General features: G+C 31.3%; 4 protein-coding genes across 7 annotated transcripts; 1 reads left to right on the top strand and 3 right to left on the bottom strand.

The window, feature by feature from the left end:
* Positions 1–115: 115 nt before the first annotated feature.
* On the bottom strand, positions 116–4,459 carry LOC143189018 (uncharacterized). The gene is made up of 3 exons (XM_076393607.1): positions 3,293–4,459; positions 1,282–1,625; positions 116–900 (listed from the first exon to the last, which is right to left on the bottom strand). The coding sequence occupies exons 1-3, from the start codon at positions 4,105–4,107 to the stop codon at positions 338–340; spliced, it is 1,722 nt and encodes a 573-aa protein (XP_076249722.1). The 5' UTR covers positions 4,108–4,459; the 3' UTR covers positions 116–337.
* Positions 4,460–5,470: 1,011 nt separating this feature from the next.
* LOC143188759 (serine/arginine-rich splicing factor 7) lies at positions 5,471–9,175 on the bottom strand. Of its 3 annotated transcripts, none has more exons than XM_076393187.1 (5): positions 9,040–9,175; positions 8,839–8,912; positions 8,108–8,487; positions 6,672–6,895; positions 5,471–6,465 (listed from the first exon to the last, which is right to left on the bottom strand). In XM_076393187.1, the coding sequence occupies exons 2-4, from the start codon at positions 8,845–8,847 to the stop codon at positions 6,676–6,678; spliced, it is 609 nt and encodes a 202-aa protein (XP_076249302.1). In that variant the 5' UTR covers positions 8,848–8,912; positions 9,040–9,175; the 3' UTR covers positions 5,471–6,465; positions 6,672–6,675. The 3 variants fall into 3 exon arrangements, 1 of the variants encoding a protein (XP_076249302.1); XR_013003573.1 differs by lacking the exon at positions 5,471–6,465 and adding an exon at positions 7,593–7,705 and having other exon boundaries at positions 6,761–6,895; XR_013003572.1 differs by lacking the exon at positions 5,471–6,465 and adding an exon at positions 7,294–7,705 and having other exon boundaries at positions 6,818–6,895.
* Positions 9,176–9,260: 85 nt separating this feature from the next.
* Positions 9,261–12,955, top strand: Nnp-1 (Ribosomal RNA processing protein 1 homolog Nnp-1). The gene is made up of 7 exons (XM_076375315.1): positions 9,261–9,685; positions 10,017–10,240; positions 10,321–10,491; positions 10,573–10,755; positions 10,851–11,128; positions 11,213–11,963; positions 12,153–12,955. Exons 1-7 carry the CDS (start codon positions 9,442–9,444, stop codon positions 12,381–12,383), a joined length of 2,082 nt encoding a protein of 693 aa, XP_076231430.1. The 5' UTR covers positions 9,261–9,441; the 3' UTR covers positions 12,384–12,955.
* A 2,072-nt stretch (positions 12,956–15,027) lies between these two features.
* Positions 15,028–17,794, bottom strand: LOC143177003 (lysocardiolipin acyltransferase 1). 2 transcript variants are annotated; one of them, XM_076374712.1, is made up of 5 exons: positions 17,679–17,794; positions 16,945–17,133; positions 16,618–16,825; positions 15,804–16,370; positions 15,028–15,720 (listed from the first exon to the last, which is right to left on the bottom strand). In XM_076374712.1, exons 2-5 carry the CDS (start codon positions 17,110–17,112, stop codon positions 15,557–15,559), a joined length of 1,107 nt encoding a protein of 368 aa, XP_076230827.1. In that variant the 5' UTR covers positions 17,113–17,133; positions 17,679–17,794; the 3' UTR covers positions 15,028–15,556. The 2 variants fall into 2 exon arrangements, with proteins under 2 accessions (XP_076230827.1, XP_076230828.1); XM_076374713.1 differs by having other exon boundaries at positions 15,563–15,737.
* Positions 17,795–17,937: the final 143 nt, after the last annotated feature.

Below are 17,937 nucleotides of genomic sequence, written 5' to 3' on the forward strand. Positions count from 1 at the left end.
TACCTAAAAGATATTAAATGTTTTTATGTTACTAGAAAAAATACGAATTACAGTAATTTAACGTAATGAACAGTTCCTCTAATATAAAATATGATAAATTGTAGCATCAAGAACAAATGCTAGCATTTTTATATCATTATGTATTTTTAATTTCTCGCTTTCAATAGCACAGTAACAATTTATAGTAACACAATCAACACAATAATTGACTTGCTAATAATGTCATCAAGAAAATAGCTTCTCTGTTAGAAATCATATTAATTTTTATTACCGTCAATAAACATTGATTGTATTTACTAAATCAATAAACTATTAACGTGAATCGATACAGGAATAATCAGGCAGCGAGTTGACGACGTCTACTCAATTCATGATCAATTAAAATGGAAATATCAGGATGACGATGAAGCGTTGTCGTGCAATAATGTATTGTTTGACTTGGGTCCGCGCCTGCTTTCAGCAATAATCTCACCGCATTAACAAACCCGCTTTCCGCGGCTACTTGAAGGGCAGTCAATCCTTCAGTGTTGAGTTTCTCCAACTGCGCGAGAGGCGACGTAACTAACAAAGAAACAGTTTGATGGAATCCCCTCGCAGAAGCTAGGTGCAATGGCGTGTTTCCACCAGCATCTTGTACACTAGGATCCTCCCCATGTTCCAACAATTTCGCTACCATGTCGGCGTAGTTTTTTCTAGAGGCAATGTGCAAGGGGGTTTCGCCATAGCGTGACATTATGCCAGTCGGTGTATGGGATATGAGTAAAAACGCGGTGTTCAAAGCACCGCACTCAAGACACTCGTGTAAAGGAGTTTCTCCACGATCGTTCTTCAGCGACGGATCCGCGCCAGCAGCCAACAGAGTCTCAATCAACGATTCAATCTCTGTCCTGTGGTTGTTATCTGTAAAGAGCAATTCTGTTTTAACCAACTGACTTACAAAACTAACTGAGACTTGAGATAGCAGAGTGTTTAGCATTATTTTACAAAATACAATTAGAGATTTAAGGCTTTTTCACTTAAACCAGATCCTCTGATGAAGTTACTTGCAATGCCTGTGTAACTGTGGAAATTTCTTTTAAGAGGGCTCGACTTACACCTAGAAACCTCAAAACGGTAAGAATGTTTTACAAAAAAACAGTCTACTTAATAACTTCATGTTCTGTAATTATGTACCTGCAATTTATTCTTGGAGAGGATATAGCACTAAAGTAAAGAGACATAAAAGTAAAATAATGCTTGTGGAACCCCAAATCTCAATACTTTGTAAGAATAAGATTGTACCAAAGATAGTGGAAGAGGCTAATATGTGAAGCGCGCTGCGGCCTTGATGATCCTTCGCGTTAACAGGACCAGCACGAGCCAATAAATCAAGCGTCTTCAAAGCCGCGTCGAAATTGTGGTGGAGATTCTTTGATCCTTGAGCATGCGCTAATTGCCGAGTTAATATGTGCAATGCGGTCAATCCACCGCCGGCTTCTTTAACGCCTGGCGGGCAACCATATTTTAGCAGTTCTCCTACGAATTGTAACACATTTCCTGGGCCTCCATTTAAGATCACTCTGTGTAGGGCTGTCTCGCCGCGCGGAGAACGCACAGCTGGATCACATCCGTTCGCTAGTAATAAACTATAAATCAGAATTTTAGAATTATTCAAAAATTGACTCAACCGATTTTCAATTTTTGTTGAATCATACTTTTATAAAATTGCTCATTATAAGGTGGATATCCACTTTAGAGTGAAACTATAAAGAAGTGTAAAGAAATCTAACGATGAAATGTTTAGTATAAGATTAACCATAGAAGTAAATTTTTCAATTTTTCGAAAAGTGACTATTAATTACATAGCTCGTAAACAAAATTACGATTTTTACAGAATGGGGTTGATTATACCCCATATATGGATAGTTTAGCTTTTAAAAAGTTTATATGAAACTTCCAAATTTTTATTAATAGCAAAATTGAAGAGATGCTGATGTTTAACATTAATTTGATGTTCAAAATAACATTATCAGGTAATGATAATTTTGTGTTATCCTTTGTAAAAGAAATATACAGGTTTCACGTGTAAAACATTTTTCAACGTGCAAGCTCGTAAAAGAAGATAATCTTAAAATTCTTTCGAGAACAGTCTGTCTTTGAACATCTGGTTTCAATATGGTAGGAAAGGTATAGGCGCGAAGCATATACAGCGAAAACGGTTTTCACGAATATTTCATGAATGACGATTTCCGATGTTCGGATACTTTTTACGGCGTCAGCAAACTCCCCACCGAGATTGAGTGGTCAAAATTAGAATTCCATATAAAATCGATAAAATTAGTTCGCTGAAATTAGATGTTCATGGATAAGAAATGTCGGATATTAATTTTGTAACAGACCAGATTACTAATAATAAAAAAAATATTTTTATCATTTATAGTAATTCGTAAGTAAACCAAAAAGACTGCTGTTGAATATAGGTTCACTTTTTCAATATTCATAAATTAATGATTTTAAATTGTTTTATCTAACATACTACCCTTCTACCTATAGTAAAACAGAGCGAATTGTAGAATTTTTTTACCAATATTTGTACTATTTTCTATGAAATATCTTCTTATGACTGTGAAATTCACTTTTATTAAAAAAATAATTCTCACGAAGTATCAATTAAAAACGTGATTCTTTCAATAAAAAACTCTTCGTCTGCAACATTAGTTTTATTGGCGCATTCTACGAATTACGCTCACGCAGTTTGATATTTTTATATTTAAAACAATCTAAAAAAATGATTTAGAATACTATGGAATTCTTTTTAACTTTTTAAACCAAGCAGAAGAAGATTCAAAAACGAAAATGATCTGGGTCGTAAACCACGTTGCAGATGAAGGGTTCAAACCCATTAAGGCCCAAAGATGTGTAAACGTAACGTTGTTCAAAAACAAATATGTACATTCTCTACATTATATATCTTATGGATTATTTCACCAAAACAACTCTGACATACAAACAATTGATTTACTCTAATGTCATAAATACTTCAATTTTTACAATAATTATCAAGACATAGAATCTATAGATCAGAAAGGAAAAAATAGCAATGAAGAAAATATTAAGCTAACCATTGAAATCCCCTTTCACAACAATAAAATTAAAAAACAGAGTTGAACGATGTTAATTATCCGAAAAAAAATAGCGAGTGAAATATTGCATTTACACAACGTTGGCTCCCAATGGGTTAATGCGTTTAACTGCGTTTAACCATACGAAAACTCAAGGTTTCGTGTACTATATCAGTATCGCTATTTCTTACCTAAGGACGGGCAAACAATGATTCGTGGCAGCCACCAGCAGGGGTGGATCGCCCGAGACATTCCAATCCGGTTCGTCCAGGTTTTGCACGGAGTCCCTCGCAAGAAGCACCGCGACGCACTTGGCGTCCCCAGCGCGTACAGCTTCGTGAAAATTCAGTTCGCCCTCCGTGTCGCATATTTCTTCCGAAACGTCTCGTACACCCGCGCCATCCGTCGATTCGTTACGCGCGACGAAGCCATTCGAAAAACTGCTCGTCTCTTTAACAAGGTTCTCGATAGAGCTCTGCAATTCTTGCATCCTTAAGTTGTCAGAGGACGAACGATCGGCACCACGTGTTCCCAATGTCGCGTTTTCGGAGTTATTCTCGACGAGGAACGCGTCGAGCTTCGACGACGCGATCGGATAGGAGGATATCGAAGCACTCGAGTCACGATCTATCAGCTTGTCGTTTCTCGTTTCAGACGTATCGGCGACTGCATTCTGTTTATCATCGGTCGTAGGAATGTTGCTCTCATCTCCCTCCGAGAAATCATCATCCTCGAAAGATTTCTTGGAGTCCGAGGCATCTTTGTCCTTCTGGTCGGCGATCGTGTCAACTGGCATGGAAAGGGATGGCCCCTCGTGATTAACGGGGATTTCCTCTTGATCCTGGCCACCTGTTGCAAGCTTCGTCATTTCCGCAGCAGCGATTTCGGTATTTCCTTCGCGCGCTGTTTGCTCTTTCTTATTGTGCGACGATTTATTGGCCAGCGGAGTCGTCTTCTCTGCGCTCGGCTCTTGGCTTATGGGATCGTTCGTGTACGCGGCAGTCATCGCGACGATTTGTTGCCCGCCTTTTAATTGAGCCTGATTCCCTCGTAATTGGCTCGACGCCTTTTAACAGGAGGATAGCCTTGCACCGTGATCTACTTTGCCGTGGTCATTATTGCCTCTCTTTCGTACTCTTCTTTTCTCTCGTTTTGTGATTCGAAACACCTGCTAGTTCATTTCTCGACGCTTGGCGGTGATTGCCGATCACACGATCGAGATATGAGAGATGTACAGATTATGCCTGCGCGTGAATACGAGAGTAGAAACGATTCACACACGGAGCAAAGAATCACGAATACGTGACCGAAAACCAAATGAGTCTGCTTACGAAGCGTCGCTGCGGATCTCTCTATGCTTCCCCTTCTTAACTTGTTCTTAACTTTCCCCACCCTTGCTCCCTACCCCACTTCTTGAAACCCTACTGTATGCGGTGCATCCGAGGAATTCATTGTAGATTTGATGATACTCGAGAAATTGGACTCGACGCTACTTCTCGTTTTTAAGTGGCTTGTGTACTTCAATCAGATTTGTGCAACAGATGTTCTATTTTCACTCTACTTTCATTATATCTACTATTTTTTACTAAAGAACAACCTTTTATTTATACTCAAATAATAGCCGTATGTTTCTTCTGTTTTATTTATTCAAGACTATAAATAAAGAATATTTTTAACTTGGTATCTAATTCAAAATTTAGCTTCATTTTCTTTTGCAATAAATACAGTAGTCTTCCATGTTTTACACTTTTCGCGAGATGATGTTTCGATTTAAATAATTCATGTGCGAGTATTATTTATTTCTACTTTTTCTTTGTTAAGTATTGCGAGGAGGACATGCTTTGTATGAAAACGGTAATTGTAGATGCGTGAAAGGGTTTCACAAATCGGAAGCGTGACTAAAAATCAAATGAGCTGGTTTCACTGGTGGGAATAGATTACAGGAAGTTTTTGAATTTCACTGATGACCCATTTTTTCGTTAATTCGTTCATTATACTCCTATTGAACTTTGAGTGAGTACAAAGTAAGGCCTTGGAAATTTCAGCACGTACCATTTAAAAGTTTGGAAGCATTTTTTAATTGAACATTTATAAATATTTCTTTTTTGAAAGTATTCACACGTAAAACAGGTTTATTCTATATTTTAACTAATTTGCAGAAAAAATTGCTCTTTTCATTTTTCAGTGTATTGGATTCTTTTATTTCTTTCAAAATTATTAAAACAGAAAAGTACTTTTGATAAGAACAAATTTTTTATTTTGAATGTAAGACTTCGAATATAATAAAACATCTGCAACTTAATGTTACAAGATTTTACTTAATTACCTCCAAATTATTAGGTGATTAGTAATAAAGTTTGGTAAAAACGTTTGCATACATATTTATGTTTATTGAAAAAATGAAAGAAAATTAAAAACGTAAATTAAGTCGAATACAGTTATAATAAGTTTAACAGAATTCATTGTATTGTTAATGCAGTTATAAAGTAATAAATGACAGTATATGTCGACACAGTAAGTTTTTCAACATGTTTTATGCGTGGTAACGCTCACAAAAAGCATTCCAAGCAAGTCATAGGACTTTTCAACAGACTGCTGTAAAAGATCGTGTGTACAGAAAATTGCATACATCGCTACCTATCCCTCTCCTTTCGTCACCAATCCCCCAGTCGTAACTCTTTACCCCACTTCTTAAGCCTTCCCTTTACTTCTCCACAATCCATCGTAAAGACATAGGTGTCGGTTCGTAGGAATGTAGGCATTCCTTGCATACACGGTATACACTTGCATCCGTGAAACGCATAAGTCTTACAAGATTCGGAAATTACGTTTTCTATGTTGGACATTTTAAATCTATCAATGTAATAAGAATTTCTAAAGCCAGTAGTTGAGATATTACAGCGTTTTAAAACAATTTCTTTACATTAATAATTGTCAAATTTATTTATGATAAAAATTTGAAAAATATAGTGCTATATTTCAGCATAACTTTTCTATTTGATAGAATTTTTATAATCAGTTCCCTTTAAGAAAAATTTACGTTTGATATTGCAATGTTGCTAGTTTATATATGTATTAAAAAATTATTTATTGAATACAAATTTTCGTGAACATAATTAGACAACACAGTGTATCATGATTTTTGTTTTCTAAGATACGGAACAAAAATATAAGTTGAAGTTTAAGCTGATGAAAGAAATGTAATTTTTTGCTCATATATACACTGCTTATTAAAAAAAGAAATGCGTTTTAGCGTAACTTAAGAGAAATAATAAAAACTGTATTCGAAAATTGAGTGTAATCCTTACAACTTTATTTATCAGCTTCTGAGAACTGCATGTTGTATGTCCATTAAATGTATTCTCTGTAATGAAAGTATCAAGTTTGATAAGAACGTATTAAATTGAATGTTAAGTACTCGTAAAGACTTTTATGTTAGTACTTTAGATTGTAATTGGTGGTTATTAATAATAAAATGATATATAAATAACTTTGAAATAAATTATCTTGTACGGTAAACAATGAAAACAAAATACAATTTTTAAAAAATTTCTAAATAGATCTACGTACCGTTCTATCTGCTTCGAGATCTAGAAACTGATTTAGATTTGATCTTACGCGGACTGCGATCTTTCGAATCAGACTTCCGTTTATTACGGCTATAATCGCCTTTACTACAAGAGCGACTACGAGATGAAGATGTTGAACGTTTACTCCTTGATCTTGACCGTGAATGTGAACGAGATCTTGATCTTGATTGCGATCTCGACCGTGAATACGATCTGGAGTGTGATCTGTAATAAATGTTACATTAAAACGATGATTACATTGCTATTGCCTGGCAACTTTAAGTTTTACCACTCTTTTGTTACTTCAAGATTTTTTAAGACAACAGTACGTGATATTTCTAGTATTTTTTACAAGTAATGATTCATACAACAATGGGGCTTGCAAAAATTATGACAAGTAGTCAGAAAAAAATATAATGATTTACTTTAGATTTAAATTTGTCACAGCCATGATAATTTTTTGAAAATTCTTACTCATTTACTGTCTATATTATTTCTTGTTATTTTTTGTTCTTATTTGCTTAAATGCCAATACATAAGTCAAAATTTGAATAAAGTATTAATTTTGGAAACATATCCATTAACTTTTGTTCAACTTGTGTGTGACTATTCTATTTATATACCATCTTTTAGAGCTGCTTATAGTAGATAGTTGTATAATATACAACATTAATGCCAGAAAGGATGAGCTCTTATGCAGATGAAATCACGCGAAGACGTATGGACGAAGAGTGGCTAGGACATTTACGGACGAACAGCAGTATAAGCAAGGAATGTTTAAGATATTACAAATGGTGGTGTATAAAACTTTCATGTTAGGCTGATGTCGAATGTCATTGGAAATATCGTGCGTAGAACTAGCCACTCCATCGGCCGTGTTTCCGTTTTTTGTTCGTAGTATGCAGAAGGAAACCCAAAGTACATGGATGCTCTATGCTGTAACTACGCAGTGTCACAAAGTGAACCCAAGGCGAATCTCGCAAGAATCTCAGTAGCAACACATTTCTTGTACGTGCGCTTGTTCAGCCATTTTTCCTATAAATAACAGGCAGTATTACATCGGTATCGTTCTTAATACTTTAACCAGATTTGTTTTGATGTATAGAATCTCCTAATCTATTATAAAATATTCGTATATAATATACATGTGTATTATTTGGCAAAAGTTACTTAAAATACATAATTAATCCATGAAATTAATACATAATTTAACTAACTAAATATATAAAAAAAATGATTAAATACATTACTATTATACAATTTAAATTTGAGCCTTACATGGAGCTTGATATTACATGTTAGTCACATTGTACATTTAAGCATTGGTATCTTAAATCAAATTACATATTAAGCACATTGTATGTTTCTTGTTTACTTGTCTGTTATTTTTTTGCATGCCATCAAAATTTATGAACCACAGATATATCATATACTTACCGCTTTCTACGAGAACTTCTATGACGTTGACAATTTCTAGCGTAATGACCTCTTTCACCACATTCGTAACATCTGTCTTCCGGACGCAACTGTCTTCCAAAACCTCTTTTAAAATAACCCCTGTCTCTCAATCTTTTTCCATTAGACAATTCAACACGGGCTCGTCTTCCACAAATAGTTCTCCCATCTAATCCTCTTACTGCATCTTCTGCATCTCTAGCATCTTCAAATTCTACAAAAGCAAATCCAGGTGGATTTCTAGCTACCCACACATTTCTTAATGATCCATAATAAGAGAACGCATTTTGTAATTCCTGCTTTGTTGCACTGTTTCCTAAGTCTCCCACATAAACCTTGCAATCTGAAGGATATCGTGACATCTAAAAAGTAACGTGGAAATAATATTTGCACAGATGTATTTATACTTATTCATAGTCCATAGATTTTTATACATTTATGGGAATTTTAAATAGGAAAACAATCACAAGACACCAAGATATACAAACTACAAAAAGTAAAGTACAAATACTAATGTTTGAAGGATGAAACAAATTTTTATTCAGATTCCATTTTTTCAGCTGCGTTTATGGAAGTATGCAGTTGTATAAAAATCCACGGTTTACTTATTTGTATACTGTTTATAAACAGTGCTAGTCGTTTAAATTTTTCGAAAAAATATCTAACTTGCCGAAAAGTTATACGTAGTACAAAAAAATATTATAGATGTATACCTTATTCATTGTCGTCTAATTTATTAAACTCGAACGTACAATAATGCAGTTCAATGTTGAAATAATTTTACAGTCTGCAACAAAAATTATGTGTTAACATTTTCCGTTTTGATATCAGTTTCATAATTGCTGCAAGCTCAATCATTTAACTGTTTAAACGAATAACCGTAATTGGTTAAAAAGATTAATCAATATAATTACGTGTAATTAGGATAATCTAAACATGACTGGTGTGTAGATTTCGTTTTCTCGAACTGAAAGGAATCTGAAGAAAACTAAAATATTCTAATTAATAAATCTTTTCATTCAATTTGCTTGAAAAGAAAATTACGATATTCGGGAATTATTGTATTGGTAGAACTGAAATCGATTTGAAACCATGTTTGAAACAACTTTCATGATATACCGTGAGCGAAGCCGATTGCAAGTTGCGCTTCGAGCGACACGTTGTTGACGAAAAGTCGAAGTATTCGGCGTGTAATACGATAATGGGTGCTGGCGTAACACGTGCAAAAGAGAAATATGAATTATAAACGAACAATTAAATACTGAAGTGTCAAAAGTAATTGTGTATTTAAAACGATTTATTGTACATACGTGAGAATGGCGGTAAAAAAGGTACAACGGAGTACACGTGCACCGTCGCATAAATTTGCACGACAAATTGTAAAAAATAAGGAGCCAAAGAAACAAATAACTTCTGTTGATGTAAAAAATAAAAAGACAGTAATTATTGCGCAAGAAATCAAATTTGCTCGACTACTGTCGAGTAACGATAAAAAAGTTCGAGATAAAGTACTGAAAAATTTAAGGAAATGGTTGACAGTTCGTTCGAATAGCTCTTTCGGTAAGATTATCAATGACATTATTAATTAAAATATTCAAGTAACTTATTTTTATGTATATATTTCTTGTTTATTTATGTTACAATTATTTTAACAGCATTTCATACATGTATTTCGAAAGTGATACAACTGAAAAAGAATATATTTCTTAGGAAAAATAAAAAATTATTTATGAGCTTAGAAAAAAGATGACTATCAAACTGTCTCACAGTAATAACTCAAAAATTGTTATTTTTCAGTTTTGTAACATATTCACTTTGAAAATACATGTGCGATATGATACACAAGGTTTTAGTGGAGTACATTTTAAAATGAACTGTATTTTGTTGTTAGCATTTACGGAAGCAGATTTCATGCGATTATGGAAAGGATTGTATTATTGCATGTGGATGTCGGATAAACCTTTAATTCAAGAAGAATTAGCGGAATCTCTTAGTAAAATTGTACATTGTTTCAATAATAAAGATGCAGTGTTACTTTATACTGCGTGTGTTTTGAAAACATTAGGTACTGAATGGTATGGCATAGATCAATACAGATTAGACAAATTTTGTATGGTAAGTTGTAAAAAATATTTTATTTTTTCAGCAGTTTATATTATCATTTATCAAGTTTATTGATTTTATTCTATTTATAGTTGACTAGAAGAATAATTCGCCAAACATTTCAAAAATGTAAAGAAATGTCCTGGGACCTTGAATGGGTTAAAGGTATTTCTGAAATACTTGAGAAGATTTTAGTAGACAAAAAAATGTGTCCTGGCTTTAGCATGCATCTAACAGAAGTGTTTTTTGAAGAATTATCAAAGGTATATCACTTTGGAAATTAACATTTGTGAAAAAAGTAAAACACTATGTGTCAAGATTTTATTAAAATTAAAATTTTGTAGATTAGTGGTGGAGACATATCAGAAGAGGCGATCACAGTGTTTATTAAACCATTCATTTCATATTTTATAACTATGGACGATGAAATACAGATTAAACATGTTATGAAACATATTTTTGAATATTTAATCTATCAGTCAGATGTTGGTCTGGATTATATGGAAAAATTTAGAGCTTGGAGAGATGTGAGTAGTTAAAAGTAAATTACTTTAAGAATAAGTACAATATCAAATGAATTGTGTGATCTTTTGTTTCTAATAATGTAACTCTTTGTACATAGGCTGGATTTCCTGCTGGTTCTATTGATGCTATGGAAAAAATCGAAATGTCTGATGAAGATATAGAAGATAATGATATTAGGGAAGAAGACAATTTTCTTCAAGAAAAAATGAAAACTAATACAGAGAAACCATTAGACCCGAGAGCTGGAAGGGTAGATGTTGAATTGCCGCAAATACCTTTCAATGCTGAAGCGATTGCAACACTATTGACACAATACAAATTTCACTCTTCATCCACAACACAGTCACGTAGACAATTACGTTGCCTTATCAAGGAGTAAGTATTATTTAAATACTGTTTAATTAAAATTACAATTATTTCAAACGCGGTTATACATTATTTAACAAATCGCACCGACAGTTTTACAGAGTTATCGCGTGGCGAGATGCCACTTGGTGTTAAAGAAATAAGAGCCCCGAAAACACAGAAAAAAGATACGAATACAAAGACAGCTGCAGTGCGTCTTTTGAAACTTGAAGAAGACTTGCATTCTGATAATGTAAAAAAGAAACGTAAAAGAAAACTAAATGATCGGTTGATAGAAGATGAAAGCAGTGAATTTAGTGAAGAAGAAGATTTCGAAGATGTTAATGATAAAGATTCCATAAAGATAGACGACATAAAACCTACAAGGAAAAAAAAGAAAGTCGATGATAAGATAGATACTAAAGATAATTTAACACAAAAAAATTCACAGATTTTAGATACAAATATTCCTGATTCGAAGAAAAAAAAACAAAAAGCAAAGGAAAAAGATCATAACACTCTTAAAGTAGATGTACAAAATGGTGATTGTACATTAAATAAAAATTCATCAATTAAAACTGGTACTGATACTAAGAAAATAAAATTGAAAGGAAAGAAAAGTACAACTGCGAACATGTTAAATGTTGTTACACCAGTTAAGAGAAAAAAGAAAACCAAACTTAAAGTCTGCGGTAAATGGGATGTTTCCGATAACGCAGTCCTGTCTACGCCTATGTCATTAAATGATGTTAGAAAAGATCCTCAAAAACCTATTACAAATGACACTGTTAAAAAAAATGATACATACAATAAACAACCAACGTGGCTACAATCTGTATTAAGAAAATTAGAAAACGAAAAAAGTGTAAGTTTTATATTATATATCTTCCCTATTTTTTATGACAAAAGCTTCTTACAACTATTATCTAAAGTTTGTAATATTCTGCATGTTATATTATACAGATTAGTAACATGTATCATTATATAAATATATTTTAAAATATATTTTAAAGATATACTAAATTGACTAATTATTCATTAATATCTTTTACAGAAAACATCAATTAGTTTAAAAGAACAGTATAAAAATAATAATGATTTAAATTCAAAAAAGCGGGTGAAAATAGCTCTTCAGCGTAATACTGCTCAACATACATCAGAATATATTCTACAAGTTCGCAAAAGTCCGTCTATTCCCTTCGATGCTAACAAGAAGCCATTAGCGGGTGTGCTAAAAGCAAGTCCTATACCAAGTCCAATTAATCCATTTTATAGGAAAATATGAATCGTGGTATTTAGTAAATTAATAATAAAATGTAACTGTTTGTTAATAAAACAAGAATATATGAATATTTTGAAACAAATGTCAGCTTTTTTTATGTTTATTTAATTAATATAAGGTTATTTTTTGAATATTCAATCACAATTGTATACTTATCTAAATGAATTAACAATACTTACATATACAGCTATGAAGTACTTACATTCTCATATAGTATTTATAATTTTACACAACTATTCTTTAAACATTTTACATGTATAGTTCACAAGTATCTAAATTATTGAATATTCTATTAAAATGACGCGATACATCTTTTTACAAATTTTTTATCAGTAATGTTGTAATAGTAAATAGTAAAGGTCAAAATGTATAATGCCTGAGAACATTACAAAGAATTGATTACAATTTGCTAATAAATTTAAAAGAACATAAGAATTTCATCCCCAAACTATGAGATAAAACTTTTCACGATCGAAAGTAATTACAGTACATGAAAAAGTAATTTCTAATTACACTTATTACATTGCTGTATTTGTATTCTATCCATTCATATTACATTAATTTTGTATAATATTTATACAACAACAAATTCTACAATAGTCACAGCATGATGTATATCAAGATGGTTACTTTGATTGTTGTCTAAATTTCTTTTCATTTTTTACGAAAACAATTTACCTATTTTAATACCTTACACAACAGTAATGTTTATTACATACACAAATAATATGCAAACATTATATTTGTCTTAAAAATTTGAGTTGTTCATGTAACAATTTCTACAAAATAAACAATATACTGAGAACAAAAGTTTTGCGATTAAAAATATTCTCCATTGCAATAACAACATACATATATATATATATTTTTGTTAATTTAAAAATAAATGCAAATAAAATTAACAAATTTTAAACACATATTCATGTTTAAGAATTCGAAATTTTTTAAACAGATAATTCCTTACTATTATATTCTTATGAATATAGTTCATAAAAGTATACTAATTATATATATTTCTTTGGCACATGAATTCACTTTGACTCATTTTTAATTTATATTCTTACATCTATAGAAAAATAGAATGTTAGCTACTGTTGCCAAATGAAATATCTAAAAGTTTACAACTCATACTACATATTTCATTCATACACATTATATCTTTAGCATTGATGACACGATCAGAGTAATACTGAAATACTAACACTTATATTTTATTATATGGGAAGCACTGTAAAGTTGTTCTCCAAATGTCCATTCATTTAATAAATAAAAATAAAAGATTGTATTTTTTATTATTAACAATCAGACATATTGAAATCAATAATTCTCTTCAAGAAATCTTAAGTGCATAACTATCTCATACTTTAATTCGTGTGTGTTTCAACCCTTTTAACATTTTGAAGGTTTTTACACTTTGCAATTTTATTACAGCACATATGTACATTTGTACTTCACAATATGAGATAATGAGGCACTGTGTCCATTGTAGCTAAATTGTTTGCAATGTGAATTAAAGAGAACCTGATATATAAATCAAATGAGATATAAATGATTGCTATGTTGTTTGAATACAAAAATCTGGACCCTGAAGTCAGAGTGTATTAAGTCCACTTGTTGTCCATGTGATTCAATACACTTTGGCTTTGAGGTCCAGAAATGTTGATTGTATCATTGCATACCTCAATTTAAACGCTTCTGATCTAAATTTCGCCTACAAAATAATACTTCTTTCCTAATTAAATTTAGATTCAGAGGTTTTTCTTTTATTTCTAGTAATACTGTTTTTTATAACGTAAAAACGTAAAGGATTATTTCATAAAAATTCATTATAGTCCAAATTACATTTAATAAAAGTACCATTACGATCTATACTTTGGATTAAAATCTCTGAGAAATTTGTAGAACACGATTCGACACAATACATACAAATATTGCAAGGGAAATTGTATGTTCCATTTAGAAATGTCTATCCTTAATATTAAATTAATGTTGTTCAATTAAATACTCTAACATTATTACACAGATAGTCTTACAATTCATAATAATGTTTTAATGTTTGAGAACTAACCATTTATATTAATAATTCCATGCATGAGCTTTGCATACAAGCTGTTTCCAAATTACAAAGAAATTTTTTCAGAATTAATAATATTTATCAAAATAAGAAAGTTCATCTGTCTAACAATATTTGTAATCTTTACCTTTTGAAATGATTTCTATTACTTCTTATGCAAGTTAATATAAAACATTGTATAATATAATTTATGTATAGTTATCATGTGTTCTATTTAAAAAAGATTTCAAAAAGTGTTTCAATAATTTGGAAACAAACTGTATCAGTATTAATAATAAGTGTTTACCAAGAGAACACCACCTCACAATACTTGAATTAGCAAAATATTATTTTTCAAAAAATTTGTTACTTTGATTTCCATTTTAACCCTCTATAGTTCACAATATGTATCAGAATAGAGTAAACATTACATAATATAATAATATGATATTGTCAAAAAATATCACACAGTAGCAAACTGTAAATAGCAATTTATTAAAATTATTGTAATGGTATGTATGTATATAAATATATATATATTTACTTTTAGTGCAATTAGAATCTCAAATTTGTTAAATTTGTTTTACTACGATATGAAAAAAAAGTAATCTACAGAGGGTTAATTTTTGTTACAATGGTGAAATAAGTTCATTGTAACTTTCACAGTCCCATAGTTTGTTTTCACTTGACATATTATATGAATAACATTTCTTTATACTTTTAGACTAGTGTTATTACATTCTAGAATAAAGGTATATCAGTCAATATTAAAAAGTAATTTTTCTTTTCTAAAACCCATTTAAATAGTTTTGCATGATATTTGTATATCTTTCATTTTATAAAATAAGTGTTCCCACACGTTACTATACTCTGACTCAAATTCTTGTTATACCATTTAAAATCTCTAATGCAAAATTATAATCATGGTACACTAAGTACTTGACATTGTAAATACATCCATCTTTAAATATTATGCTCATTTAAATACGTTTGAAATCCATAGATACACAAATACTTTATGTATTTCAAATATATTTATAAAGATACTGAAGAAATAAATAAACTTTTTAATTTAGTAATAGGAGGTACTTACATCGAAGAATGTAATTTTGAATCTAATCAGCTATAGTTCTTTTTTTATAAAATGAGTTTTCCAACGATAGTACCATCCCATTTCGAATTGACTGAAACCGGTACTGAAAATTGATAACCCCACAAAAAATGTTGAATGCACCAATGCCCACAATTGAAATATTGGTGAGATAATTAGTAAAAGTACTGCAGCACCTGGGACAAACGGGGTTCTTTTTTATATATAAATATAATTGAAAACTGACAAATACGATTCTTAATGTATAATTGAATCTTACCTGTTAAGATACTCCAGAAACCGAAAGCGATTTGTAAAGGTAACAGTCTTGTAAATGGCCAAATTTCAGCAGAGAACGTTTTCGTCTTATAAAATTGTTTCAAAACTTCTTCTTTATTAAACCATCTTTCTTCCAACCATCGTCTCAACGTCGACTCATGTGTTGGCATTTCTGACGATGGTATTCGTTTAATATGAAAATGTACCTCGCTTGGAAATTTACCTTTGATCAAATCTAGTTCAGATTGGGGAACATAGTCAGGATATGCGATCGTTAAATCGTAAACAGCATCAAGGTAGCTCGCTTGCTGAAGATGCCCAACTAGATAACTGAAGCCAGTTGTTTTTGGATGAAGTGTGAAGGAATATTGTGGTAGCATGTGTTGCGAAGCATATCTATCTGATTTCTCTTTGCTACTTTTAGTCAAATCAGTACCCTCGGGAAATATAAGTACTTGGGAACGTCTATCCAATGCTACTAAATAATCAAGGGTACGTGACAGTCGACTTTGATCTTCTTCCCAGCGGCGAGTTATATAAAGGAAACCATTCATTTGCATTATCCACCCTGTTACACAATTGTGGTTCTTTAAACTATTGTGGAAAAAGAAGTAGGAGAAAAAAATATAAAAAGCCTTAGTTTAACATTCATATTATCAGAAATGTTGGAAATACTTAATCTTAATTGTATCGAATAAAATAGATATTTAAGGTATTTTAAACATTACAAAACAGAGCATTATTTAGTATTATGTGTAATATTGGAGATCTATTTTTGATAATATGAAAGTTTCTCTGATTTATTGTTGTATTACCTGGTCCTGGTATGTGTCGTATTGGATCCTTTAAAACAAATTTTAATCTATGAGTTGCTACACTGGGTAAACATGCTTGATACATTGCAGCCCATAAAAAGTTCCAATCTACTCGGGTTCTGTGATTCATCACAAGTATAGCAGATTCGTTTGGAGAAATATGATCTCCTGATACAAGAATTTTTACACCAAACACTTTTAAAAGGGCCTAGAAAGTTTAAATAACTAATAATTTGTTGATGACATACTTGTAAACTTAGATATTAGAATATATAAAATCTTTTAACAGATAAGAGCAAAAAGAAAACTACAATTTAGTTTACTTACTGTGGAATAAAGTTCCCAACAAGAAAATAAAAGATCTCCACATTTCCTAAATTTTGGAGGACTAAAGAATAGCAGTGGTAACAGCGGACAAGCAATAAATAAAAAACCAGCCATTACACTGCCATACCACAGTGCACAATATAAAGTGCCACGTAAAAGTCCACGCATTGCCAATTGTACTCCAGATATCTAAAAAAGAATGGAATACATAAAAATAAACACAAAAAACAAAAACTATTGTAATCAAAATGTCAAATAGAAACAGATATTCATGATACTTTTTATTAATGTTTTGTTGACTATTTAAATTATACTCAATTTTCAAATGTACTGGATTCTGATTATAGTATGACTTACATTGTTTTTAGCATAACACAGATTATACTAATTATCTAGTTATTACAAGATTATTGATTCATGTTATAATTATGATAAGCACATAATGTAGTATGATTTAATAAAAATTTGTTAGTTCTGATACTCAATGAAATATTATGAAAAAAAGATAGGTCTATTACTAATAGTTAATATATCAATAATAAAAATATTTTTTATTCAAACTTCACTTTTATAAAGAAAAATTTTGCATTTGCATATAATATCTTTAATGATTTAGATATCAAAGCAAAAAGAAACAAAATAGCTTTTGTTTTTTAGTGCTAATGTAAACAGAATTTTTAAATCAAAAGAATTAAGTACAGAAGTAACTACATAAATGAAATATTGAAACTTACCTTATCATGTGTGTGTCCTGATTGAACCACTTCTTACAAGCATTCAGTGTTAACTACCACTTTCTGAATTGTTTTCTCTGGCTTCCCTTCTATCTTACTAGAGGGGCTTCTCTGTGCTTCACCCCTTTCACCCCATTCTCCACCCAGTATCTATTGAGTTCTGGGATGCTGTGTTGGACCATTATTGATCTGCTAAAACAGGGGAAAGTTCATAAATATTATGAAATATTTTTTTCTTCAATATTTAAATATTATTATA

This window comes from Calliopsis andreniformis, chromosome 3 (genome assembly GCF_051401765.1).
Source record: "Calliopsis andreniformis isolate RMS-2024a chromosome 3, iyCalAndr_principal, whole genome shotgun sequence".
Lineage (NCBI taxonomy): Eukaryota > Metazoa > Arthropoda > Insecta > Hymenoptera > Andrenidae > Calliopsis > Calliopsis andreniformis.